At 42.7% G+C, this 27443-nt stretch overlaps 1 protein-coding gene across 10 annotated transcripts in view; it reads left to right on the top strand.

Moving 5' to 3' along the window:
- The window catches only part of ABI1 (abl interactor 1), a 95156-nt gene that overhangs the window by 44468 nt on the left and 23245 nt on the right, over positions 1 to 27443 (top strand). For 6 of the 10 annotated variants that reach the window (XM_082193802.1, XM_082193798.1, XM_082193806.1 and 3 more), the window contains exons 3-5: positions 19891 to 20067; positions 24695 to 24709; positions 25379 to 25479. In XM_082193802.1, coding sequence (XP_082049928.1) covers positions 19891 to 20067; positions 24695 to 24709; positions 25379 to 25479 — 293 coding nt within the window. The remainder of the gene's footprint in view (positions 1 to 19890; positions 20068 to 24694; positions 24710 to 25378; positions 25480 to 27443) is intronic. The other 4 variants (XM_082193800.1, XM_082193807.1, XM_082193804.1 and 1 more) reach the window with 1 other exon arrangement.

The following is a 27443-nucleotide window of genomic DNA, read 5'->3' as shown; positions in this document are numbered from 1 at the left end:
GCAGCAACAACAGCGATAGTTATGAGCAATAAATAAAACATAAAAAACACACAACCAAACTGGGCAATTTCCACATAAATCACAAGTTTTAAAACATACAAAAAACCAGCAGCAACACCCCCCCCCCGGAGAAACCTCTTAACAACACCCCATCCCAAGAGTCTGTTCAGCTGCCTCAGCTTTTGCAGCTAGTGTCAGTCCGGGCCCTGCCCTCACAGGCCATGAGGGAAAAGGCCTGCAGGGCAGGGAACAGGTCTTCCAGGATTCACACTCACCTGATATCATAATGGCGTCATGTGATGCCATTTTCTTTTGCCTGTGTGATTTGAAGTCCAACCATGTATGCAAAGGCTCAGGGTTTTACAGGCACTGCTGATCAGCTGCAGACCCCAACATCAAATGTAGTGCAGATGGGGGCGGTTCATAGCTGTCAAGTGTCCCTTATTTGAAGGGACAGTCCCTTATTCTAGCGCCATGTCCCGCTGCTGTCCCTTATTGATAGATGTCCCTAAAATGTCCCTTAAATGATGTCCCTTAAATTTCAAAGGAAGCAGCTCCTCTCCCTCCCTCCCTGTGGCCAACTGTGTTGCTTGGCTGTGTTGCTCACCCAATAAGAAGTCTAAGAACGACTGGGGGGTGAAGCTTCCATGCCTTGTGTGTGGCTAGTTAATGCAAGCTGAGGGTATTTTTGAATGCTGGACGCCATTTTGTTGCACATGCTGCTGCAAACTTTGCAGTGCAAAGCCAGGCCGGGGAGCCATCTTAAATTGAGGCTGCATAGGCCTTGTGGTGCATGTGATTCAGATTCTATTCAGTTGAACCTCTGGTTACAAATGTTGGTTGGACAGTGTTCTCGTAGCTACCCAGCATGAGTTTGACCAGACTGCAGGAGGACAGGAAGACTGGAGTGCCTGAAACAGGTGAGGCTGCAGGTCCCTTATTTTGGCTGCTGGTCCCTTATTTTCAAGGCTGCTGGTCCCTTATTTTCAAATCTGTAAGTTGACAGCTATGGGGTGGTTTGGCCAAAATAGCTTCACCTCTGGCTTAGGTTAAGTTATGCAAAGGCCTGCGCTTATAACTTGGAAACATGCCATAAACAGAAAAGCCAAGTATTCACTGCAGGTAAGCACATTCACTTATTCTTATTATGCTAAATAAGTCATGGTGACATTGTAGAAAGAGCTGCTTTCAAGGGAGGGAAAGAGTGAAGTATAAATCTTGGGAGTTTTCCCTCTGTCTAATGATATGGACCATTATTTATGTGTCATAAATATTACATGATGTGCCTTTGGCAAAACATCTCAATCTGAAAATCTACCCGCAGCATTGGAGGCAGATTTTGCAGTCACTCATTTCGGTACTGAGAGGAGGTGCTCTGTCTGGAATTAACTATACCCTCGTTTGTCAGGAGATGTTACTCTATCAAGAGTTATGTTCCTCCTGGATCGTGCGAGTCCTAAGAGTTGTCTTTTATTCTAATCTAACATCTGACAATAACTAGAAAGGAAGATATAAACAAATGGGTGGCTTTTATTATTTTGAATAGGTTTTTATTGCATGTCATATTGGCTTTAGTATCCATATCTTCTTAAAACATGTTTTTGATGCTCCTTTATTTTGCATTGCAGTAAATTTTCCTCTATTTAAGACATAACCAGATTTGCGTGCAACGCTGCAGTGTAGAATTGTACTGTAGATCTTGTTCTGCCTAATGGAGGTACATCTTTATTGCATCGCTACTTGAGGGATCATAGACTGGGCACATGTTTTCTAAAAATTGGTTCTGTTATTTCAGAAAGTGGGTAAAAAATATTGTAAGCCATTTTCCACAGTGAGCTGTTCCGAAAGCATCTTAGAACAGACACCACTCATTATCAAATACAAAACGTGTGTGTGTGTGGGTTGGTGAAGAAATCAGTTTATAAAACATTTCAATAACTTCAAAGAAGAAAACCCAGTAATTTAGCAAAAATTCAGAAAAAAACACAGTATTACAAAACAAGCACAAAGGGGGGGGGGAGTTCACAGAGGATAAAATTCCAGCTGTTGGGGCAGGTCTTATTGTGCTCCAAGGAGCACCAGCAGCTTAGATATAGTTCAAAGTGAAAATTTGGAGGTTTAGGTGCCAGGGATAATCCTCAAGGGTGCATCCTCAGGTACCGTATTGGTGACCTCTGGCACAGACCTAGGTGAAACCTGAGAAATTTTCCTAGTTCATTCCTAGTTCATAGTTTCATTCCTTTGAAAAATACAGGACTTTGTGCTCTACAGGCACAGCAATCTTGAAAGCATGTCATTGTCCTTCACTTTCTCCACGAATGTTCCAGAAGAAGCTTAAATTCATGGAGCTATTATGATCAAACTGGAAATCATTCAGATATCTCACACCTTTCTTTCTACACACCTCTAGCAAATTAGGTTTCCACTGGGGGCGGTTACTCATCCATTACTTAGTAGGACTGAAGCCCTTGGAAAACACACACAAATCAGCATCTGCCACCAACTGCTGCTCCAATTAATTTAATTAATTATTTCCAATTAATTAACCTCCAATTCCTCCTGCTATGAGGTAATAAATCAATCTCTGCACTGGGTATCTGTGCCAGAATTTGTATACACTACTTATTCAGAGACTGCACTCTGTTAACAATGATTTCAGCCAGATTTTCAAGTACTCCATGCTCCATGCCTCCGGAGTGCTGTGGCTGCCCTTGAAGATGATTCAGAAACTTCAGCTGGTCCAAAATGCAGCGGTTAGTGGATCAGGTTAGTGGTCAGGGTTTCTTTTAGAAGTCGCAGCTGTTTTGAAACAGCTGCATTGGTTGGCAGTTAGTTTCTGGGCCCAATTTATCACCTTCATATTGGAGTTTAAAGCTCGATGCAACTTAAGAAGAGATGCCTCTTTCCATACAGACCTTCCTGCTTGCAGAGATCAGCAAAGGGTTCCATCTTGGTAGCTTCAGAAGATGGAATTCTCTGTGGCATTTCCCCAAATGTGGAACTCCTTCCCCACAGATCCACTCTACTCTCTGATATGCATCCTTTGGTTTGTTTCAAATTGTTCTGTTGGTTTTTAGAAATTTTATGATTATGTGGTTGTACCCTACCCTGGGACCTTGTGGTAACCATCGGGTAAGAACTAGCTTTAAACAAGTAAAGAAGTTGGCATTTGACCAATAAAAAACAAATGCAAACCAAAACTATAAACTGAATGGTCAGATTCTGTTAAAGGCATATAAAAAGCATTAATTTAAAAACCTGCCATATCCCGTTGAGTCTCTTTCTCCCTATTTCATATCCAGCATACCTGGTGGTAGTCCTAACTTCTGGGCACGATTCCTGACCCTATTTTGAAAACTGCGGCTTGTATTACTTCAGTGAGAGGAGATGTCAAATGTTACACTTCATTTCTTGAATTTACTTATTTCCCCTTACTTTTGTAACTGGTGGGACCTGCCATTAATGGCTTTATGACATTTGGGTGCTGTATGAAGTAGGCTTTTGTATCGTGACAATATTAAAATGTTCTGGATGCTGCTTCTTTTTATAGAGAGCAGCAGTAGAAGCCCTGAATGAGATGGTGTTCAGTGTACTTTGTGTTCTAAAAAAACAAAACAAAAGTGGCATATGGTCTGCCTTCCTGCTTATGGAAAGCCGGCATGGAAATAAGGTTCCCACCACCTCTTTGGGTCGATGATGGAGTGTTCTGGATGGGGTGGCAGAGCTGACAAGTGGGTCTTGGACAAGGCCTTGTGCTATTATTTTCTACTGAAGACTTGGATGAAACTTGAAAATGGAGAAAAAACAGCCCTCTTGCTTTTGCCATTCTGATTTTGAATATGCACACTTAATCACTGGGAGCTGTCTTCCATGTGCCATTAACTGTGGAGACTAGTAGGCTAGTGTTTGCCGAAGTAAGCTCCCCTTTGTTGGTTGTGCCCTGAAATAATAATAATAATAATTAATAATAATATTTTTTATTTATATCCCGCCCTCCCCAGCCAAAGCCGGGTTCAGAGCGGCTAACATCAAATGTATAACACATTAACATAAAATCAGATAGTCAATTAAAATACATCCTCAAATTAGATCAGGATCAGAATAAAATCCAATCAGATGGCAACCCGCAGATTAGGGTTGGGGACCTTAAATGCTCACCAGGCCCAACTGTTTGTGCTGAACTTATATGGGCCTGTGAGAAAAATTGGGAGGCCACTTTCATGCAAGTTCTTATGAAAGGGGAGAGGGAGTCAGACTGAACCCCGACCAAAGGCCTGGCAGAACAGCTCCATCTTGCAGGCCCTGCGGAAAGATGTCAAGTCCTGCAGGGCCCTAGTCTCTTGTGACAGAGCGTTCCACCAGATAGGAGCCACAGCCGAAAAAGCCCTGGCTCTAGTTGAGGCCAGCCTAACCTCTCTGTGGCCTGGGACCTTACTTGAAGACCGTAAGTTCCTCTGTGGGACATACCAGGAGAGGCTGTCCCGTAGGTACGAGGGTCCTAGGCCGTATAGGGCTTTAAAGGTTAAAACCAGCACCTTAAACCTGATCCTGTACCCCACTGGGAGCCAGTGCAGCTGGTATAGCACCGGGTAAATGTGATCTTGCAGCGAGGACCCCGTAAGGAGTCTCGCCATGGCATTCTGCACCCGCTGGAGTTTCTGGGTCGGTCTCAAGGGCAGCCCCACGTAGAGCGAGTTACAATAATCCAGTCTGGAGGTGACCGTCGCGTGGATCACGGTGGCTAGGTCAGGGCGAGAGAGGTAAGGAGCCAACTGCTTAGTTTGGCGGAGATGAAAAAATGCCGCCTTTGTTGTAGCTGCAATCTGCGCCTCCATGGAAAGGGAGGTGTCGAAGATTACACCCAAACTCTTAACGGACGGTTAAATCTGGAACTGTTTCGCAAAGGGGATCCACCTGGTGCCGTCATTACTCTCTCTTATGCTCCAGGCAGTGAGTGGAATGTCTTTAGGTTTAGGATAGTTCACTCTCTGGGTGACTGATGTATTGTAGTTTTTGCCTTGTTTGTTCGGTTCTGTTTGTGTGTTGGTCTGTTAATGGTTTGGCTGCTGGATTTTTTAAATTTTTATTTTTGGTGGTAGTTGTAGTAGTAGTGGGACGCAGGTGGCGCTGTGGGTTAAAGCACAGAGCCTAGGACTTGCCGATCAGAAGGTTGGCAGTTCGAATCCCCACGACAGGGTGAGCTCCCGTTGCTCGGTCCCTGCTCCTGCCAAGCTAGCAGTTTGAAAGCACCTCAAAGTGCAAGTAGAAAAATAGGTACCACTCCAGTGGGAAGGTAAATGCCAGAAGTGGCTTAGTCATGCTGGCCATATGACCCAGAAGCTCCCTCGGCCAATAAAGCGAGATGAATGCCACAACCACAGAGTTGGTCACGACTGGACCTAATGGTCAGGGGGTCCCTCTACCTTTTAGTAGTAGTAGTAGTAGTAGTAGTAGTAGTAGTAGTAGTACAGTGGTACCTCGGCTTAAGTAATTAATTTGTTCCGGAGGTCTGTTCTTAACCTGAAACTGTTCTTAACCTGAAGCACCACTTTAGCTAATGGGGCCTCCAGCTGCTGCTGTGCCGCTGGAGCACGATTTCTGTTCTCATCCTGAAGCACAGTTCTTAACCTGAAGCACTATTTCAGGGTAGCGAAGTCTGTAGCCTGAAGCGTATGTAACCTGAAGCGTATGTAACCCGAGGTACCACTGTAGTAGTAGTAGTAGTGATGCATGGGCTCTCTTTTGTTGTAGCCTTGAATTCAGTTTTGCTGGCAAGGCAGCATACAAACGTAGGGGTTCCTGATTTTACACTTTGCATTTTAGGCTAGTCTGCTGTGCCTATTACTCCCTATTATAGCAAAAAGTTCTGAAGTCTCCTGGGTCCCTACAAAAGCTAAGGTTGCTGAACACCCGCCCACTGTAGAAACTGTCCAAATAGGCTGCTTGGATCAGATATGCAAGGGAGACCGCTCTGTCTCTGCATTTATGCGCAGCGTACAGCATCTGCTCAACCTTCAACACTTTAAAAATACCGCATGCAAAAAGTCTTCAGCTGCATTTGCTTTATGGATTAAACGTCCTTGTGTTTTCCTGGCTGGCTCTACTGCACTTGTAGTTTGAGAATAAACTTGACCTTGTTTATTGAGAACAGTAGTATTGGAACAATAAGCCAATAACTAAGGCGTTTGTACAGCTGTTTTTTGTTTGAAGGGATGTTGAAATGCATGAGCCCGAGTCTTGGTTCCTTTTATGAACTCTCTTGTTTTGACTTGGTTCGCAGAAAGTGAAACGGGCTACATCCGGACACCACCTAGGTGCTTTTCCTGTATCCTACATGGACTCACAAGTCCATGAAAGCTTAGGCTATAAATGTATTGGTCTTTAGGACGTGTGTGTGTGTGTGTGTGTGTGTGTGTGTGTGTGTATGTGTATGTATGTATGTATGTATGTATCAATCAATCAATCAATCACACCTGTTCTTCATGTGAGCCCCATGTACTGCCTGCTGCAGGCCCATAATTTTGTCATCATACCCAAAAGCTGCTCCCATTTCTAAAATCCGTGTGAAATGATCTGCAACATGTTAACTTGATTGATCAGAAACAACTTGTTTTCTCTCTTTAAATCACCACCGCCCTCTCAACCTGGCACATGTATAGAGATGAGAATGTTTGTAGCCCAGGCCTTCTCATTTTACTTTTTTTGGAAAATGTAAGAGCGATGCCATCAGTGGAAACGTGGAATTAGGCAATTAACATGGTGGGTGTTTGCTTACCGGTACATTATATTTAATTGAAAGGGATTTGCGACTGCTGGTTGCTTAATATAATGGGAATTTCAGCAAAGAAAAAGAAGGTCAAATCTGTGCACTGTTTTCCTGTATGATCAGATGCAGAGAAAGCAGCTGCCCTATGGAGGCCAATTTCTAATGACTGCTGCTGGTGTGTAAGGAAAGGCATGTTTGGTGCGTTAATGTGACACATGAGCAGGGTTGTACCTAGAGGGAGAGGGTAAAGCCTCTTTTCCTTGAGGGCATTCCAGGCCTCATCACTGAATCAGCTACTTCTACCTTCTTTGGAAAAAATAGCTGAAATGTTTCCATAATAAGTGGTACAATTTTATATAGAGGGTGAAATCCAACTGAGTCATACTTATGTCAGTGGGCTTACTCCCAAGCACAACTCTGGTTATTGCCATAGGCTACATGAATGTATGGTATATCCCGTCGGGGCTTCAGTGCTACCCTGTCCCCCTCACTACAAAACATTTGGCTATAGGCCCCATTGGATCCTGCCCCAAATCTGCAAACGGCTTTGCATGTTTAAAGCTAAAGTTAAGCTGGAATGCAGTGTGTTTTCAAAATCAACTACAGTGGTACCTCAGGTTAAGTACATAATTCGTTCCGGAGGTCCGTACTTAACCTGAAACTGTTCTTAACCTGAAGCACCACTTTAGCTAATGGGGCCTCCTGCTGCTGCCGTGCCGCTGGAGCACGATTTCTGTTCTCATCCTGAAGCAAAGTTCTTAACCTGAAGCACTATTTCTTTATTAGCAGAGTGTGTAACCTGTAGCGTCTGTAACCTGAGGTACCACTGTATTTCAACATGGAAATGTTCTCAGTTGGACTATGATATGCAGCATGTCACTCTGTAAACCCTGGTTAACCTCATTTTTTCATTATTTGCAATGACTGATGGTTGAATGCAAAAATAAGATGTGACTGACAAAAAATGGGAAATCTCCATTACATTTTTTGCCCATCATTTCAGGTGCCCGGTTCTCGTTTCTTGGTCTGTAGCTATCCTGAACCTATTTTTAGGAGGCCTCCCCCTCCCCCCCCAACCTCAGAGTTGGTTTCTTCTACAGCCACCTGCTACTCTCTTTACAATTTGCGCATATGTTTCCGTACAGAAGTTGCCTGTGGCTTTTTGGCATGCAAGCTCCTATTCACAGAACATACACAAGGTGTTCTGTTCACATTGTGAAGCACTGCAGTGGGGGGGGGGGAAGGCCCAACTGCCTGAGAAGCCTTTTGGTTACCTTTGTCTTTAATAGATTTGCAAAACATGTCCATCATGTTCAAGTATAACTTTAGTATTCTAGTCATGAATGCTGGAAAACTGTTCAAAACAGAAACCATTCTGCAGCTTCAGCTTCTTGTTCCTTGAAGAAAGCGAGGAGCGTGAAGCGGGAGTAGCAAAAAAAAGTTGACCAGATGCAAAAAGGGGTAACTTATTAATTGACCATGGCGAAGCTTGCCATGAACTCAACTGTGCTTAAAAACCAACATGTTGCAAATAGTCACCTTTACCTTTTTTGTAGGCTTCTTTAATGTAGGCTGGCTTGATCTACTGGGATAAAAGCCAAGTGGAAGAACTGTTCAGTGACTCATTCACACTTTTATAGCAGCCTTTAGAATCATAGAATCATAGAGTTGGAAGAGACCACAAGGGCCATCGAGTCCAACCCCCTGCCAAGCAGGAAACACCATCCGAGCACTCCTGACGTATGGTTGTCAAGCCTCTGCTTAAAGACCTCCAAAGGAGGAGACTCCACCACACTCCTTGGCAGCAAATTCCACTGTCGAACAGCTCTTACTGTCAGGAAGTTCTTCCTAATGTTTAGGTGGAATCTTCTTTCTTGTAGTTTGAATCCATTGCTCCGTGTCCGCTTCTCTGGAGCAGCAGAAAACAACCTTTCTCCCTCCTCTATGTGACATCCTTTTATATATTTGAACATGGCTATCATATCACCCCTTAACCTCCTCTTCTCCAGGCTAAACATGCCCAGCTCCCTTAGCCGTTCCTCATAAGGCATCATTTCCAGGCCTTTGACCATTTTGGTTGCCCTCCTCTGGACACGTTCCACTTTGTCAGTGTCCTCCTTGAACTGTGGTGCCCAGAACTTTACCTAGCACTGACTTCATGAAAGAAAAAGAAAAACAACAGGGCCCACAATTTCACTTGCAGTGCTTGCCACGGTGCCTCTTTTGGTGAGCCCCAGTGTTCCTGATCCTGGAACTGGGTAAGGGGTTGGAATAGACACTGTTCCACAGTGTGCTTAAAAAGTGCTCCAGGCACTTTGGGAAACACCACATACTGAAACACAACAGCAAGCAGCCTTCTTGGATCTTCCCAGCAGCTGCATGGTACTTCTGAGGTGCTCAGAATAAGGTTACCAGATGTCCCCATTTCACGGGGACAGCCCCCAGATTTACAAATCAGTCCCCATACAAAATCCATTGAAGTTGAAAAGTGTCCCCGGATTCATTGGAAAAAAATCTGGTAACCTTAGCTCAGAAGGACTAAAGAAAAATCCCAGCCCTGTACCAGCTCCAAACGTATAGATCGGGACAAAGTTTGCACCCAAATTTAGTGGACAAGTTGATGTGGTGCTGCTAAGATGCCCCTGTGTGGTGCCAACCCTTGTCCAGTGTCACTCCTGCCATCAGACCTCCACAGATGTAGTGGTGGCCACTCTGACCAGTCAGTCATATTCTCATTACTCCTTGAAGCATTTATCTCAGCTACAGTGATTAGTGTAGCTGCGTGGGTGCTGCTTAGATCTGCATTGAGCAGGTGACTGCCATTTTAAATTCCGCAGAGCTGCACGTTGCCCCTTGGGGGAAACTAACATAGCAGCTGTGTGTCTGCAGTGGAGCAGAGTGGTACCTCCACACCCAGGATAAGCCTCATCACCACATACCCAGGTGAGAGGCGAGGGACTATAGTGTTACCTCGGGTTACAGACGCTTCAGGTTACAGACTCCTTTAACCCAGAAATAATACCATGGCTTAAGAACTTTGCTTCAGGATGAGAACAGAAATTGTGCGGTGGTGGTGTGGCGGCAGTGGGAGGCCCCATTAGCTAAAGTGGTACCTCAGATTAAGAACAGTTGCAGGTTAAGAACGGACCTCCAGAATGAATTAAGTTCTTAACTCAAGGTACCACTGTAGTTTTTTATAGCTATTTTTCCCGGATATTTGCCAAAAATTCAACACTTCTGATATGGGCTGCCATACTGCCCGGGTTTACCTGGACATTTTTAACAAGTTTCAGAAAATTCTGCCAGGACGTCCTTTTGGGAGGACAAATCCCAGCTATGTCTAGGAAATTATGGGTGCAGGGCAGCCCTATACTAATACTGCCTTTATACCTCAAGCAACTTAGTATACCTCAAGGTGTACTTAGTTCTCCCCCTCTTCATTTTATCCGCACCAGAACTGTGTGGGGTAGCTTATGCTGAGGTACTGTAATTGGCCCATGGTCTCCTAGTGAGCTTCATGGTTGAATGAGAATTTGAACCCTGGCTTCCCATGTCCTAATCCAGGGGTTGCAATTATACATTCAGTTAAATGTTGTCATGTATGGTACATTAGAAACTAAAATACATATATCTTCTCCTGAACACTTGAAAAAAGCTTTTCAGAAAGCAATGGAGTGTTATTTTCCAAAATACTTTCTTTCTTAAACTGTTCTTTTAAACCGTTTTTCTGGCCTCGAGCTCTTCTATTAATGTGTACCCAGAGGAAATTAAACGTTTACCTGAACGTGTGATTGGATTTCAGTGCCAGATATACATGTTTAATATGCAGTTGTGAGTTTCCTGGTGCATGAGATCAGATTTTCTTTTCCTTTTTGTATATTTTCTAACTTTATTTTTAGAACCTTATTTAATTTCCCCCATACCTAATAAACATGGGGAAAATGCAGAGAATACTTCACAAAACAGTGCCCTCAAATACATACCTGGACTTGTTTCGATTAATGTCTGCAGGAGACTTTATGGATATTTAAGTTATAATTAGAAAAATCTTAATAATTACTCATAAAGGAAACAGCTTATAAGAAGTAAATAAGGAGGCCAGATACAGGATAAAGCAGTGGACCTAATGCATCATTGTAACTTGTCAAAAACTCAGAATTCAATCTTAAGGGTTGAAAGCAGAGTAAACCTAACTTCTTTAAAAAAAAAAAAAAGGATGCCTGAGATTTTAGGGTGCAGACTGTGGGACTACCCAAAGTAATTATTCCAGAAAAGTTGTTTCTGTACTCAGTGTTAGAATATCTGAAAATGTTTTCTTGGGGAATTCTCTAGAAATTTAGCTGAATTTCATTTCTGTGAACTTAGAGTGTGGTGCTTATGCTAGTTCACTGCAGAAAAAGCAACAGGAGTCTTGTGGCACCTTGTGTACATTTTGCCTCTGTATACTTAATGTAGTTAATACCAAGTAAGAAATCCTGGCCAGTGCTGTACAGTGGTACCTCGGGTTACATACGCTTCAGGTTACATATGCTTCAGGTTACAGACTCCGCTAACCCAGAAATATTACCTCAGGTTAAGAACTTTGCTTCAGGATGAGAACAGAAATTGTGCAGTGGCGGCACGGCAGCAGCAGGAGGCCCCATTATCTATAGTGGTGCTCCAGGTTAAGAACAGTTTCAGGTTAAGAATGGACCTTCGGAACGAATTAAGTTCTTAACCTGAGGTACCACTGTATTAGAAACATGGGCTTGGAATCGAGCTAAGTCACAGCAACTGAAATTCCATTGAAATTAATGGACCTAAGTTAGTTATGTTAGTTTTGAATGGATCTACTCTGAGTAGGAGTAACATACACACAGCTGGTGAGCAAGCTGATCACAGATGGCGATCCGTTCAGATAAATTTGAAACAAGAGGAAGCCCATTAGATACAGTGTCCTCCTTTATTTCTCTCCTGCATGCACACATGCTTCTATTGCAGACAGAGGGGGTTTCATTGTATCTTGAATGGGCTGTGCATGCTCAGTATGCATATTCTTCTTTTCTTTTCATCCCAGAACCTGTCCCTCAATGTTCTTTAATGTTAAAGTCTGTCTCACGTCTGGAGAAGAAACTGGAGGCAGTTGGATTTCTTTAGAAGTTTGCATTTAATCTTTCTCTCAGGATGTGTATTTGTTCATTTATACACTGGCTTTGAAGAGAGGATCTTTCCATGATCACTTAAATAAGAGTAATGCTTTTTTTTTGTAAAAAATGAGGCGCTGGTGCTCATATCTTGATAAAAGAACTGTGGGTAGCAGCACAAAATGGCTGCCATGGGCTGCAAAAAGAAAAAGTGGCAGTATTTCATGATGGTGAGTAGTCACCCCCAAAAGACCACTGTTTTCAGAGTAGTAACATGATAGTAAACAACGATTAAAGGGTACATTTGGATTGGAAAGACTTCTGGAACAAAAGCGTCTTCACAACACTTCAAAAGAAGGCAAGGGGAATGAGAAGTTTCTCAGAGAAGGGAGTCCCCCAACTACAGTGTCAGCACTAATGGTGGTTGCCATTCTGATCCTGATTATGTGCCAGAGAGGAGGGTCACTGAATTCCTTATTAACATTTAAATACTTTTGGTTTTGAGTCTTGGAAGACCCGCTCCCTGCCTTGCAGGCCTTTTCCCACCTGGCCTGGGAGGGCAGAGCCCTGGCTGAGTCCAGCTGCAAAAGCTGAGGCTGTTGGGCTTGGGTGTTGTTTGCCAGGTTTTGTTGGGGGAGATTGTTGCTGTTGGTTTTTTTGCATATTTATTTTGGATTTTGTTGCAATTCATGTGGAAATAGTTCAGTTTGGTTGTGTAGGGTTTTTTTATCTATTGTTTACATCTATGTTGCAGTTACAATTTTTTTTCATGTTGTAAGGTGCCTTACATGGTTTGAACTGTGGAAAGGTGGCATACAAATAAAATTATGTATGTATGTAATCTCACAAGGGTATATCAAAGGTGAAAATACATATCATTCAAATGGGAAATACAAAATTTTGCACACTGGGCATACAAGGATGTCTCTATATGTTTCCTGGACAACACAAGTCTATGCTTGCATGTTGCTTAGAAGCCATTCTGGCATGTAAATGGTAGATAAATCAATAAATAATAAACAGTAGCACTATGCTATCCTGTTCAGAAAAAAATTTGGATGTGCTGCAGTTAATTCCAGTCAAAGGCAGTAGAGATGTTGAGTAGTTGTCTCTGTGTAGGATTTCAGAGCTAGAAATAAAGGACACATTTCCTGTTTTCCTGTCTTCGTGCTTCAGCCACACAACGTTGTCAGATTATGACATGTTCATAGACGATACCGCTCTTGCTTTCAAGAAAGCCATCTGTCTTTACAGCACTGTGTCTGACCTCCCCATTTCATATGTTTAAAGTTCCATTTCTTTGTACTCAGCTGAACTTTAGCAGAGCTCTCCCAGCATTTCAACAATGCGGCCAGGGAACAGCAGGAAGATATTCTTGGTATTTTATCTGCCGTAATATGTGTGCTTCCTGATGTAGATTTTGTCACAGGCCAGTTAAATTCTTTCTGCACACATGTGCTGAGTTTATTGCCCAGTGGAATAAATTTCACTTAGTATTCTAGTTCCTTTTTTTGGATCGTAAACAACAAAGAGCTTTGTGACCCTTTAAAGGCTAGCAGATGATGTTAAATTTTAGCGTGAGTTATATCCTTGGTTGCTCTTCTTCTGCATACTGTCTCCTTGTTGGAATAGTGGTACCTTGGTTCTCAAACATAATCCATTCCAGAAGTTTGTTCAACTTCTGAAACGTTCGAAAACCAAGGTGTGACTTCTGATTGGCGCAGGCGTCCTGGAAACAACAGCCGACAGCTGCATCGGACGTTCGGCTTCCGCAAAGTGTTTGAAAACCGGAACACTTACTTCCGGGTTTTCGGCGTTTGGGAGCCGAAATGTTCAAGTACCAAGGCATTCGAGAACCAAGGTTCCACTGTATTTCAGTCAGAAGGGAAGAAGGGAAGAAGAATTCATGGAGTGGAAGGAAGGGCCCCTTCCTCAGACCAAAGGTGGGAACACTCACATTGCCATAGCCAGGGGGAAGGGAGGGGGTGGCAGGCAGGAACTGGTGAACAGCCATGTTGGGCATATTCAGGCTTCAAACTGAGGGGTGAACACTTTGATCTCCCCCATCTGCCACCTGCGGCGAGTGCCTCAATCCACCTCATGGAAGTGAAACTCTCTACAAATCTTAAAGATTAAGGGCGCTAATCTAATCTTCTCTGCACAGGCAGACATAATTTAGAAATGTGGTTCTCAAAATGCTGAATTCTGTATCCAAAGTAAAATGTTGTACTGCACTCAGAACACCCGGAGAACTCTTGTGTAAACTCAATTTTAAGAAGATTTCTTTTGGCCATATCCATTCCCCACTGAACGTTTCTAATATTAGACGTTTTCTAAGTACGCTGTGAAAATTAAGTAGCACATTAACAGTTCCTTATTAACGTTCTGCAGAAATGTCAGCTTTTCAGACTTAGGGAAGTGTGCAAGCTGTTGGAGAGCTGGTGACCTGCTGAAGCAAAGCAGCTGTATTTATGCAAAGACTGATCTTAACGGATTTTGTAAGGCAGCTAAGAAGCTAGAGAGAAAGTTGCTGTGTAAAACTAAGCTGGCGCTTCTTCTGTTCTCTGTAAACAGTTGCATTCTGATCTCAGATCCCATCTATTCATAACACTTTTGGGTTGAGTGAGTGCGGGGAGTGTCTTTGGGAGAGATGATGTTATCATATTTCTTCATCCATTCCTTCCTAATTTAGGATGTTGCAGCAATATATACTTCCATTTTACAGCTGTGCTGGCTACCCAGCAGATATGAATCTCTCTCTGTGTGTGCAGTGACACTTTCCCTTCTCTTTATCCTGTGCATGTGTTTTCACTCAGAAGCAAGTCCTGTTGACTGAGTTCACTTCTCTGTATTGAAGATTGCAAGCTGTACATGCATTCCGTTTCTGCTTTGGTGCTTATAGCTAGCATAGCTGGAGTGCAATTAACAAAAGCTCAGCTTACATACTCTTTAAAAAAAAAAAGCTTGAATTGAATGAAGAAATCAAATAGCTCTCTTTGATTTTCATAGAATCAGAGTTTGAAGGGACCCAAGGGCCATCTAGTCCAACCCCCTGCTATGCATTTTTTTTTTTTGCGTTCTGTTATGTGCTAATAAGTGGACTTACAAGTACTCAGTAGTTTATTTTTTAATGTAAGTGATCAGAGTGCCTTGAATCCATTCGTTTAAAACCATGGCAGATGGAATTATATTTGGCAGAATGCTGCCTGTGTTAGCTGCTGATATTGCTGCAGGTAAAAATATTAAAAGGCTTAGTTAAAAAAAAATGAAACGCCTGAAAATTCAGCAGAGGCCCAGTATCCCAATCTCTTAACTATCCCTAGTCTAGTGTAAGAATATGCACGCCTAGGAAGTGCAGTTAATGGCAGCGACTGTACAAAGTTGGTTGGATAGATTGTTTTACTTTCTCGCCGGCAAAAACTCTTAACCTGCTGACATCTCTCCTGAGTGGCATTTCCCTGCTCCATGGTAACAATCATGAAATCATTTTCTCTGAGGCTGGAAAAAAAAGAGAGTGCTGTACTTCACAGGCACTGCAGTGTGCCAAACCAAAGAACCATTTGGGCACATGCAAAGTCCTATTGCCCTTTCTGAATGCTGAAGCTGAATTAACTCTGACAGCATGTGCTTAGCTCTTTTGGCTGTGTTTTTGTACCCTTTTCAACTGAAGAAAGGGAAATTGCAATCTTTAAGGACAAGTGGGTCTGTTTGAGACTTCGGTTGAAAGTGCTGGCTGCGGCTTTTAGAACATGATTTTTAAACACTCCACCCCCAATAATAATAATAATAATAATAATAAATAAAACACGTAAAGGAATGTGAGAGTTAAGAGTCTTCCAGGTGTAGTCTTATGCTACAGAAGAGTCTTCTAGAGCAGTGGTTCCTGATCTTCCCTCTTGAGAGGGCTGAAGATGACTGAGGCCCAACAGTTGCAAAATGGTGGGGCATAGATAGTCACAAAATGGAGGGAGAGTTTGGCATAATGAGCCCATAATTACTGATATTGCTTGCTAGGGGGCAAGGCTTGCAAGGCAGAAGGCACCACTGGGAAGACTGTGACACTGAGGCCCACTGCCTCAGAAACACTGTTCTGGATTGAAAAAAATGGGACGCTCTCCCCCAGGAAATCTGTCTGCTGTTTCCTCATCTCTAAAATGGGAATCTCAAGGAATTGATTGTTGTAGTGAGGATAAGTGTTACAGTGGTACCTCAGGTTACATACGCTTTAGGTTACATACGCTTCAGGTTACAGACTCCGCTAACCCAGAAATAGTGCTTCAGGTTAAGAACTTTGGTTCAGGATGAGAACAGAAATCGTGCTCTGGTGGCACGGCAGCAGCAGGCAGCCCCATTAGCTAAAGTGGTGCTTCAGGTTAAGTACAGTTTCAGGTTAAGAACGGACATCCGGAATGAATTAAGTACTTAATCTGAGGTACCACTGTACATGCATGGTGTGTGTGTGTGTGTGTGTGTGTGAGAGAGAGAGAGAGAGAGAGAGAGAGATATTGTATATCTCCTCCTCTTTGGCTTCACTTTATAACCAGGGCTGGGGTACAAAGGTTGGAGTGCAGCTTTCTAGACCCATTTTCCTACCGCAACACTTATGCGCCTTCCCAAAAGATTGCCCACATAGGTTGGCAGATTGCTTCTCCATTTGGCACAAGAGGCTGCTAGACCAGAAATTAGATACATGCGTATACACATGCACACTTTTGGATCCAAGACTAGGCTTTGAAACTAAGATTCAAAGTTGATAACCATGGTTAAGACTAGCAAGGGGATACCGACCAGAGAAGAATGGCAGGCTAAACTGATGTACGCAGAGATGGCGAAACTGATGGGAAAGATCAGAAACCAGGAAGATCAAGTATTCCTAAACGACTGGTTTTTCAGTATGTTTAAAAGACCACAGTAAACAGTTAAAATCATTGGCAGGGATATAATGACACTTGTAATGTGAAATCAGTTATGGTAACTATGGATATATAATAGATGGATAAGGGTAAAAGAAGAAGAAGAAGAGTTTGGATTTGATATCCCGCCTTTCACTCCCCTTCAGGAGTCTCAAAGCGGCTAACATTCTCCTTTCCCTTCCTCCCCCACAACAAACACTCTGTGAGGTGAGTGGGGCTGAGAGACTTCAAAGAAGTGTGACTGGCCCAAGGTCACCCAGCAGCTGCATGTGGAGGAGCGGAGACACGAACCCGGTTTCCCAGATTACGTGACTACCGCTCTTAACCACTACACCACACTGGCTCAGAATACTTTATTTTAAATATGGAACCCAGGGAGGGAGGGAGGTCCGAAGGTTTGAAAGAACCTTTTATTTTAATGTTTGAAATGGTTAAAGTTAACATGTGCAAAATTATGTAAAACCAACAGAAAAAAATATTTTATTTTTTAAAAAAAGACTATCAAGGGGAGTATGCGTTGGTGAGGGAATGCAAGTTTTTTGTGGTTGGCTCCTGATATCTTTGAACACATGTCATTGTTCTGTGCAGACTGCTTAGATACTCCAGGTTGAATTGGCATGCAGAGTTGTAGTTGTTCAGGGATCAGGAGGAAATGAGTCCTGAAATTTCTGTACTCTATAATTTTAAATTAAGTGATTGCTTGGGTTAGAAATTCAACAAAACTGCAGTCCCCCAGTGAGGGGGGACTGTCCTCTCAACAGACACCCTTCACATATCCAGACAAGGATGGGGCAGTGAGAGGCAATAGTGAGATGTGGATGGCAGTGACCGCACCTCTGATATCACAACTACCCCATTCTAATGAGAGCAGCCCCACTGTTGCAAGAATGCCACTGACTCCATGTGCTCCATGAGGCCCCCACCAAAAACTGGGAAATTTGTCATTTAATAAACAAACTACGCAGGTGGCGCTGTGGGTTAAATCACAGAGCCTAGGACTTGCTGATCAGAAGGTTGGTGGTTCGAATCCCCGCGACGGGGTGAGCTCCCGTTGCTCGGTCCCTGCTCCTGCCAACCTAGCAGTTCGAAAGCACGTCAAAGTGCAAAAGTAGATAAATAGCTACCGCTCTGGCGGGAAGGTAAACGGCGCTTCCATGTGCTGCTCTGGTTCTCCAGAAGCGTCTTAGTCATGCTGGCCACATGACCCGGAAGCTGTATGCCGGCTCCCTCAGCCAATAAAGCGAGATGAGCGGCGCAACCCCAGAGTCGGCCACGACTGGACCTAATGGTCAGGGGTCCCTTTACCTTTACCTTATCCTCCTATTGGTTTGCATCAGTGTTACTCCTCATGTAAGCCTCTTCTCTCTCTTTCGTACACAAACAAATATTGTCTGCTTACGGCAAAATGGGTATTTATCAAAATCAAACATACTACAATTGTGCAGTTCTTTGACTGAAATGGCAGCCTGGAATAGTAAAGCTTGAGTAAGACTTGATTAAGTAGCAGTGTGGTAGCCTTCCCTCCCTAACGTGATTAAAGCAAAAACAAGCAAAAACACAACCTTCCGTGGGCCACATATTCCCATTATTAGAGGCCATAAAATAGCTGTTTATGGTAAAAACATTCCCAGTGCACCAAAAGTGGCCTATGAAATCTTGTTAACTCAACTTTTACTGGAAGAGGAGCTGTGGGGTCAGTTTTATGTGTGCCAATGATATGCAAAGTGATTGATGCACCAGATTTATAGTGGCACATTCATTGCAAAGAGCTATAGAGAGAGATGGTGAATGTGGAGGCCCAGTGAAGGGCAAGGAAGATTATTGCTCCTTGCAAACAAGTTAGAGGGTGAGGAAGGCTTCCTTGCTGTGTTGCATTTCTTTATGAAACTCCTTTGCCCTATAGACTTGTTTCAGCTTCAAACTTGTTGTCCTTCCTATGGTCTTTTGTAAGCCACTTAGCACAGCGCTCCATCTCACTGTTCTGGCTTTGGGGACAGCCTTTGAAGCCTCCGCAGAGCAGTGGGGTGAAGGCATCCTGCTGCCCTGCGGAGGCTTTGCGCAGCCATCCCCAAGCTAGAACAGCGAGACGGAGCACTGCGCAGCACTCTGTCTCCCTGTTCTGGCTTTGGGCTTAGCTGCGCAACCTGCATTTGCTCCATAAGACGCACATACATTTTCCCTTACTTTTTAGAAGGGAAAAAGTGCGTCCTATAGAGCGAAAAATACAGTACATAGTTTGAATTACATTTTGAGATTAGTGTTTGGGTTTTCTGGTGTCAGGATTCGAGCCTTTCCAGGGTGATTCTTTGAATTCCTTGTGTGCTAGATTCTCTCTTCTTGCTTTTCCAACTCTGGAAATTTAGCATTTAGCTCCGTTAGTTGACTGTCTTGCAGTTCTCACTTCTTGGTTTGTGTCCTTATAACAAAGAATTTATTTCCTGTGATGTATAGATTGTTGTTTGTTTTTCCCACTTTCCATGTGTATGCTTTACATAAGCTGAAAGGTACGACGCTGTAAGTATAAGTGTAACTGTACTATATAATCATGTAATTGCAAGGCAGCGTGGGGGGAAATGATATCTGAGCATGGAAATACTAGCTTCCTTGCAATTACGTGACTATTTCAGCAGCTGATTTTTAGAACTATAGTGCATCTTATGACTGCTCACCATTCTACATCCAGTTTATTTCCTTTACTCTTTTATATTTGGACCCTACTCTGTCCATTGGGATCAACCCAGATTTTACCAACTGAATGCAGAAAAGCCCTGAATGGTTGAAGTCTCAGGTCAAATAGGGTGTAAGAAATGAAGGATGAAACCCCATTCCTTGATCTCAGGAACCAACAAGCAGAATTTGGTTATGATCAGAGGTGTCCAAAAGCATTGCAAGCAACTTTCCAGAAGATATAGAAGAATCTTGTAAATGTAGAAATAGAACTTGCTAGTTATCAAGATTGCAAATATTACCATTTATATTGGCTTTAGATTTTTTAGTAAAATAAATGATGATGATGAGAAAAAAAATATTGTTGGTCTAAGTTTTATGTCACAGTTAGGCATGAATTTCTGACTTTTCCTCTTTGTAGACGGTGGACATACATAAAGAGAAGGTGGCCCGTAGAGAGATCGGCATTTTGACAACCAATAAGAATACATCCAGAACACACAAAATCATTGCGCCAGCAAACATGGAGCGTCCTGTAAGGTATATTCGAAAACCTATAGACTACACAGTGCTGGATGACGTGGGTCATGGTGTAAAGGTAAGAATTTAGTTCTTTTCCCAGCCCTCCTCAAGTGTTGTGTGAACCTTAAACTGTGGTTAATTTTAACTATGTTTAGTGGAAGCAAAAATAGTTAAACTGTTCTTTACATCTACATATCACAAGGGTATAAAGAAATTTATCAATCCAATTGTATTTTCAGCCAGAATTCTAGTCTTCATTTGATTTCTGAGAATAGCAGTTGCTTTCTCCTGTTTTGGTCCTTCCTTGAAGAATATATCATTACATCTTTTCTCTAAAATAAAGGCAGTCCTTTCAGTCACATCTGTGCTGTGCCAGCCAAATGTTACTACCGCTGCATTTTGAAGCTGTGATTGTTTGTGATAGTGCTATGTGTTTAGCATCTGTTTGTTAAAAGCTCTGGCAAGCTGAGAACAGATGCAGTGATGCAAAAATGGAGGAGGGAAACAAGGAAGCAGGCAGACTTCGATGGAGCTGCTCCTTTCCCTCGCGAAAGCAATTTATGAAATACGTTTTCCTTGAATTCACTTAAATGCCTCTTAAATCCTCTCAAAGGTGTGTTGAAAGCAAGCAGTTGTGCAATTGTATTTAGGAGTGACCGCAAAAGGAAAGCCCTGTGTGCTTAAATTCAAATTGAAGAGAACTGACAACATAACCAGTTCTCTTCCTCTAGTGTTCTTGACATGCCTTTCCTTTGTAAGAAAAAGAAGAAATGTTGGAACAGTGCTACTTTTTGTTTTGCAGAAAAGGTTTTGGCTCTTTATAAAGGTCACTGTATGTATATTATTGTGAGTCTTGTGAAAGGGTGATCAGAACTCAGTTCCACAGTTTTCCAGTAGTGGGGCTTCAAAGTGGAGACAACTCTGTCACTCCTTTCATGACACACCAGAGTGTAAAAATGCCCCCTGCCTTCCTTGCTGTTTTCCATTTTCTGTGTCTACAAAATTTGTGCTTAATAACGGAGCAGATTCTTTACAGCAGTTTCTCTTGTTGCTGCTGCTTTGATTCCTGATCTGATGATGTTGCAAGCTAGCCCATACCAAATTTCGGAATTTGGAAATGTTTCAGGAGCTCATTGTTTGTCTGCCAAATATAAAAATTGGGGTGTGTGTGTGTGTGATGGTGATGATAACACAATCACAATACTAGCACATATTGAGAAGTAAAGTGAACTCAGCTTGAGCTGGAAGCTTCTTAGTCTAAATCTCACCTCCTGCCATGAACTCATGGGGTGGTTTTCTGCAAGCTCCTCTTTCTTGCCTCCAGGTCCCTGATCTGCAATATAGGAGTAATACTGGGTTATCTTTTTATGGGATGCCTTAATGATTTGTTATTTATGCATTGCCTTAATTTATATCTGACCCTTCGTCACTTTCATGAGCCCAGGGTGGGTAACAGCAATCAAGAAAGCTGTAACAGTAATTAAGAATTACATACAACAGAATATCTATCATTCTTCCCAGGGAGAGGATGAATGTATTTAATTGGTGGATCAGATGAACAGAGACTATTCCGGTTGGGTTTCAGGAGCTCAATAGCTAGGGCAGTAGTCAAGGAAAGACATGTCTTGGGTCACCACACAATGCAGCTTCCTCACCTGTGGAAAAATGAAAAAAGCCCCCTCCCCCTTGCAGATTTTAGTCCTCAGACAGGATCATATTGGAAGGGATGCTGTTGAGTTACCATTTTAAGTACTTTGAGGACTTGGGGAAAGTACAGAGCTTTATTTTCCAGGCATTGTTAGAAGGAACCAACTTCCTATGCAGAAAGCACTTCCTTGTAGAAATTGCATGTCACCCACTGGGAAAACAACTCCTTAAATTATTTTATTGCAGAAGTAGCAAACACACTGCACATTTTATGGAAAGCCTGCCTACTTGCCTACCTGTGCAGACAAGAGATTTCTTAATCTAGCATTGCAATCCAGCACTAGTTTGTGATTAAAGAATTTCCCTCGGGTTCTCTTTCATGAGATATATTTATGCAAATGTGTACAAAGCTGTGTGCCTTTTTTAATATTAATCCTAATTTTTAAAAGCTCCCATTGCCTGAATAGAAGATTGCTTTTTGAGATAATACTTACTTACACTAAAGTGTAATATACTTACACTAAATCCACTTAGACAAAAAAAAAAGCCCTACGCTTAGCCTGAGATCAGATGTGGGGAACTTTGTCCCCTATCCTTTCCCCTTCCACCCTCCACAGATCAACCTGTCAAGCACCTAGAGTCACAATAATATCAGACGACCTGCTTGAAATCAAACTCTGTGTTCAAAGGTACTTTGTAAGACCTGATGAGCAGCTAAATAAGACCAGTGCACCGTGCTGGGCGGGCACCACTAAAGCTCTCTAAGCTAGTGGCCAGCGCTACAATTTGTGGAATCAAATTCTGTGGGCTAACTGTGCCCTGATTGAAATAGTACTTCTGTTTGCCAGTTCTGAATCTCCCACCAATCAGCTTCATTAGATTATACTGGATTCCAGTCATATGAGAGGAAGAGGAGGAGGAGGATGGAAGCTTTTTTCTCCACACCACATACTGTATTTTTCTGTGTATAACACGCCCACGTGTATAAGACTACCCCTATTTTTCAAACCCCAAATTAAGGAAATGGGAGATTGCCCAGGGTTGTTCAGTTTTTTTTTGGCCTGGTCGCCGCCGCCAATCACCACCACAGCAGCAGCCAATCACCAGCAGGCCTTGCCGCAGCCACCAATCACCCACCCAATCGCCGCTGACAATCTCCTGCTTACGGCTGCCACCAGTCACCCGTTCCCCTCTCTGCACTATCCGTGTACAAGACGACCCCCAATTTCAACCCAATTTATAATACAGTGGTTCCCCGCAAGATGAATGCCTCGCAAGACGGAAAACTCGCTAGACGAAAGAGTTTTCCGTTTTGGAGGTGCTTCGCAAAACGATCTCCTATGGGCTTGCTTCGCAAGACGAAAAGGTCTTGCGAGTTCCTGCGGGTTCCCCCCCCTTTTTCAGCTGATCCGATAAGCTGATAAGCCGCTATAAGCCGCTAATAGCGCTAATAGCGCTAATCCTCTAATCCGTCAATGGGCTTGCTTCGCAAGACAAAAAAACCGCTAGACGAAGAAAATCACAGAACGGATTCTTTTCGTCTTGTGAGGCACCACTGTACCCCAATTTATAATAAAAAAAACATGGTCTTACACACAGAGTAATACGGTATATCTTTTTATATGCCACTTTTCATGTTCTCTCTGTCCTGGGAATCCAAAACGCTGCACAGCCCTAATGCATCTTCCTAGCCTCCATCTGAGATAGGTCATAAATAATTTTCATTTTACAGAGGGGTAATGTGTGACTAAGAAATTACTTGACCACAGCTACCCAGTGAATTCATATCTGATCTGACTCTTCGGCTGTGCTGACATTCGCTTTCTTTTTCACCGTCCCATTTCTCCTAGCTGGGCTTTATTCTCCCCAAGGCTCTAGCGTCAGAAGCAAAAGGTCAAAAATGCAACGTTGGGTGTGCAAAGCATATTGTGAAAGGGGCAGACGGTATAAAGGTGGAGCTATAACTCAGTGGTGCAGAGAACATGCTTTTCAGGTAGAAAGTCACAGGCCTGATCCTTAGAATTTCTAGTTCAATGTTGTGCAACCACAGGCCCAGCCAAGACCTCTTTCTGGAAATTGGAAAAGCCCCTCTGTCTGAGCTTCAGAACTACTGCCAGTCAGAAAAGAGAGGGTTGGTGTGGATAGACCTGATAAAAGAGTCTTGTGTGTGTACAGCTGCAGCAAGTATAGGATGCAGGCCAGTTGCACTATATGCATTTGGAAATTCTGACCCCCCCAAAAGTCCACATCCTCAAGCTTGTTGCATATTAATGTACATAACTGCATGCAGAGAGGTTGCTGTGAACTAGGTTAGCAGAGAGCTGCTGATTATCTCTTTGTGTGAATGGATGCTGGCGGTGATGCAACCAGAATGACTACCATTTCCCTGGGCATATATAACTTGCAGCCCATTCGTCTTTCTTGAAGGGAATCAAAAGAGTTGGAAGAGACCTAAAACATCATCTGGTCCTCCCCATTGCCAATGCAGGAAATTCACAACTTCATATTGCTTTATGTGGAAGAATTAATCTTTGTGTGTGCTGGTTGTGTCCGGGATGGGAAGATCATTTTTTTTTCTCTTTTGTATGTGATCTCATGTAATCCACCTTCACAGGCTAGGATTCCATTTTTTTAAGGCACCAAGCAGGCATGGACCAAAATATTGGTCTTTTGGGGTGGGGTGGGCATTATTCACCAGCCCCATCTGCCTTCACCTGCTTCAGGTGTTTGCAGGCTGTTCTAAATGTATTGAATGCTTCTAAGTGTCAACCTGGACAGTGTTTCACAATTGCTAGAGGGATGGAAACTTCATTAAATTTAAAAAATGCTGAATTGAGACAGACAAAGCTTCCTCCTTTTGTGGAAACTTGGTCTGCTTTCTCAATGGTGGCAAACGAAAGCTATTCTCTGAACTGGCCTGCAGTTGTAGATTACAGTGAAGAAAACAAATGTTGCCAATCATTGTGCCATTAGTACTTAAACCTGCCATGTGAACAGTAAGAGATTTTGCCATTAATTTCTACTTTTCTTCCTCCTTTTCTTTTTGCCAACGTAAGTGGCTAAAAGCCAAGGTAAGAAGAGTTATTTCTCATTTGACCCACAATGTCCCATGACAATAGAGGCTGCTGAGCCCTTACACCTGAAAGCTAGTCCTTTTCCCTCTTCTCTTTCTCTCCTATACTCCTCTCTTCTCTTCCCCCAACCTCATAGGTTGTTTACATGTGCTGAGCCTCAGCTCCAACTGACAGTTGATATATCACTGATATATTGACAAAGTGCATTTTATCCATAGATAACAATTTAATTTTTCTCTAACATACATAGTGCTTTGCTTTGATTAGGTAGATGCTTATCTCTTATTGACTTACACCTTAGATCAGGCTTCCCAGAAACACTTGCATGCCTATGTAAATCTTGAATACAAAATAAATTCAGTGGATCTGACACGTTCACTAAAATAAGATTTGGTTCATGAGCCGTTATTTATGCTTAGCGCAGCTTAGGTTTCATTCACTGTGGGTGCAAATGTGCAAAAGGAGTGGGGTGGGGGGCTTAGAATTAAAAAGCTTAGGCATGGATTTCTCTTCTTGCATTTAATCCCGTATGCAGCAAAAGAAGCTGTGCTTTAAAAGCTGTCTGGGAATCCTCACTTCATATATTAGTGTATTCAAGCATTGCATTGACATAACAGTTGGGGCTATTTCTGTCCAAAGAAATTAAAGCATTATTCTGGTTTTCAGCATGGAAATAACCAGCCTGCGAGAACTGGCACTCTGTCAAGAACAAATCCGCCTACACAAAAACCACCAAGTCCTCCTATGTCGGGCCGGGGAACTCTGGGGTAAGAATAAGACTTTCATTCTCCTTTTCGGTTGACAAAGAACACAGTTTTAATTGCTTGGGTCAACAGTTTTTTAGCACTTGAGGTCTCTGTCTTCTAGTGTTTGTTTAACTTGTGCAGTTGCACTTCTGTTATAAAAATACCACAGTGGTATCTAACTGAAATCATGTTCAGAGTGGACCCATGGAATCAATGCACTCTGAAGTTTTCCTGATTTCAATGGTATGATTTAATTGGATATCACCTTTAATATTTTGGACTGAGAATCATTCCACGCAACTACCACCCACACTGAATAACTGACTCAATCCGAAAAGCGCATTTTCTTATAGTAGGTTCAACAGGTTTCAATACAGCCATCTCCTTAGTGCGTGACCTTTAGGATTGCAACCTGGGCAGGGAGGCTGGGGCCAGCGAATGATATTTGTCTGAGGCAAAGAAAAAAAAAGGGCACACCCACCCACCCACCCAGTTGCACATACAGAAGCTTAGCAGACTTCAGTATCTGGTCTTACTTCAGCTCTGGTATTTACATGTTGCCACCACCTCTGCTCCCAGCACCTGCTGCCTAAGGCAGCTGCCTCACTTTGCCTCATAGTAGAGCTGGCCCAGGGTGGCAAGGATGACTGCTATTTCATTCCTGTTACAGCCAAAGAGGATTTAAATAAATAAATAAATAAAAATTAAGTTTCCAATGCGTGAACAGAACACCCACTCTGAAATATGTTCTGTTTATGCAGTCTGACACCTTAAGTGGATTGAATTGGTACATCGGCATTATATCAGTCCATCTGTTTTTGCCTGGTGGGTATTTTCTGTTTACAGGACTGGCTCCTCCAGAGCCCTGCTAAGATCTGTAATAGCCTTGAGGCTGTGGGAAGAGGGTGAGAAACTGAAGTCCTGTTACAAGCAAGCACATTCTACTGCAAGGGCCAGAATAAGGTCTATAGCATACCAGAGCATCCCTTTTTTTTACAATATAAGTTGCTATATTGGTACAGTCTTAGACCATTCATTCCTAGGTCTTCAAACTATAGGTTGGGGTGCTCTGGGAAGGTAAAAAGCCCTAGGGAATGGTGTGGGGATGTGCTATGATTTCTTAGACACACTAAGAAATAAACTTCAAGGAGATTAGCAGTGTCTGCTTGAAAGCCCTCTCTTGGATAGGGTTGCCATATTTCAAAAAATGAAAATCCAGACACAAATGTTATTGAGCTCTCTTTCTTTTTTGGGCAAAATTGATGAGATTATTTTTTTTTTGCAAAATCTCCCAAAAAATTGAAGTTTTTGAGCTATTTTTAAGGAAAAAAACACAAACACTTTTTTGCCAAACCTTTTACTAGGTGTTACAGTTAGAGGTTATCATAAAACATCCATATATAAAAATTTAAAAATACAGAAGGATTCAGATTCAAAAAGTCTGAGGAAGACTGACTTGGGTAGAAGTCAAATGTTGAACCTGGAAAAATGAGCAACGCTCCAGCTTTGGAATGAGGTGTATGCGTCTGGAAGAGGTATTGGTTTATTGCTAGGAATATAGAATGTTGCTAGAATAATGCACAATGCCACCATCTTTGGGAAACATGGAAAGCCAGACTGGAGAATTTATGCTCCAGTAACCTGGCATGGAATCAGTAGTAGTTTAACAGTGTTGGTGCTGACCTTTAAAGTCCTAAATGGCTTCGGTCCTGTATACCTGAAGGAGCATCTCCACCCCCATTGTTCAGCCTGGTCACTGAGATTCAGCTCAGAGGTCCTTCTGGTGGTTTCCTCCCTGCGAGAAGTGAAGCTACAGGGAGCAGGCAGACGGCCATCTTGGTAGTGGCACCCACCCTGTGGAACGCCCTCTCAACAAATGTCAAGGAAATAAGCAACTATCTGACTTTTAGAAGACATCTGAAGGTAGCACTCTATGGGGAAGTTTTTTAATGTTTGATGTCTTACTGTGGTTTTATAATTTGCTG

The sequence above is a fragment of the Podarcis vaucheri genome (assembly GCF_965113315.1).
Source record: "Podarcis vaucheri genome assembly, chromosome: 12".
NCBI classification, from domain to species: Eukaryota; Metazoa; Chordata; class Lepidosauria; order Squamata; family Lacertidae; genus Podarcis; species Podarcis vaucheri.
Note: the sequence above shows the minus strand (reverse complement) of the source record. Positions and strands in the feature narration are given on the sequence as shown.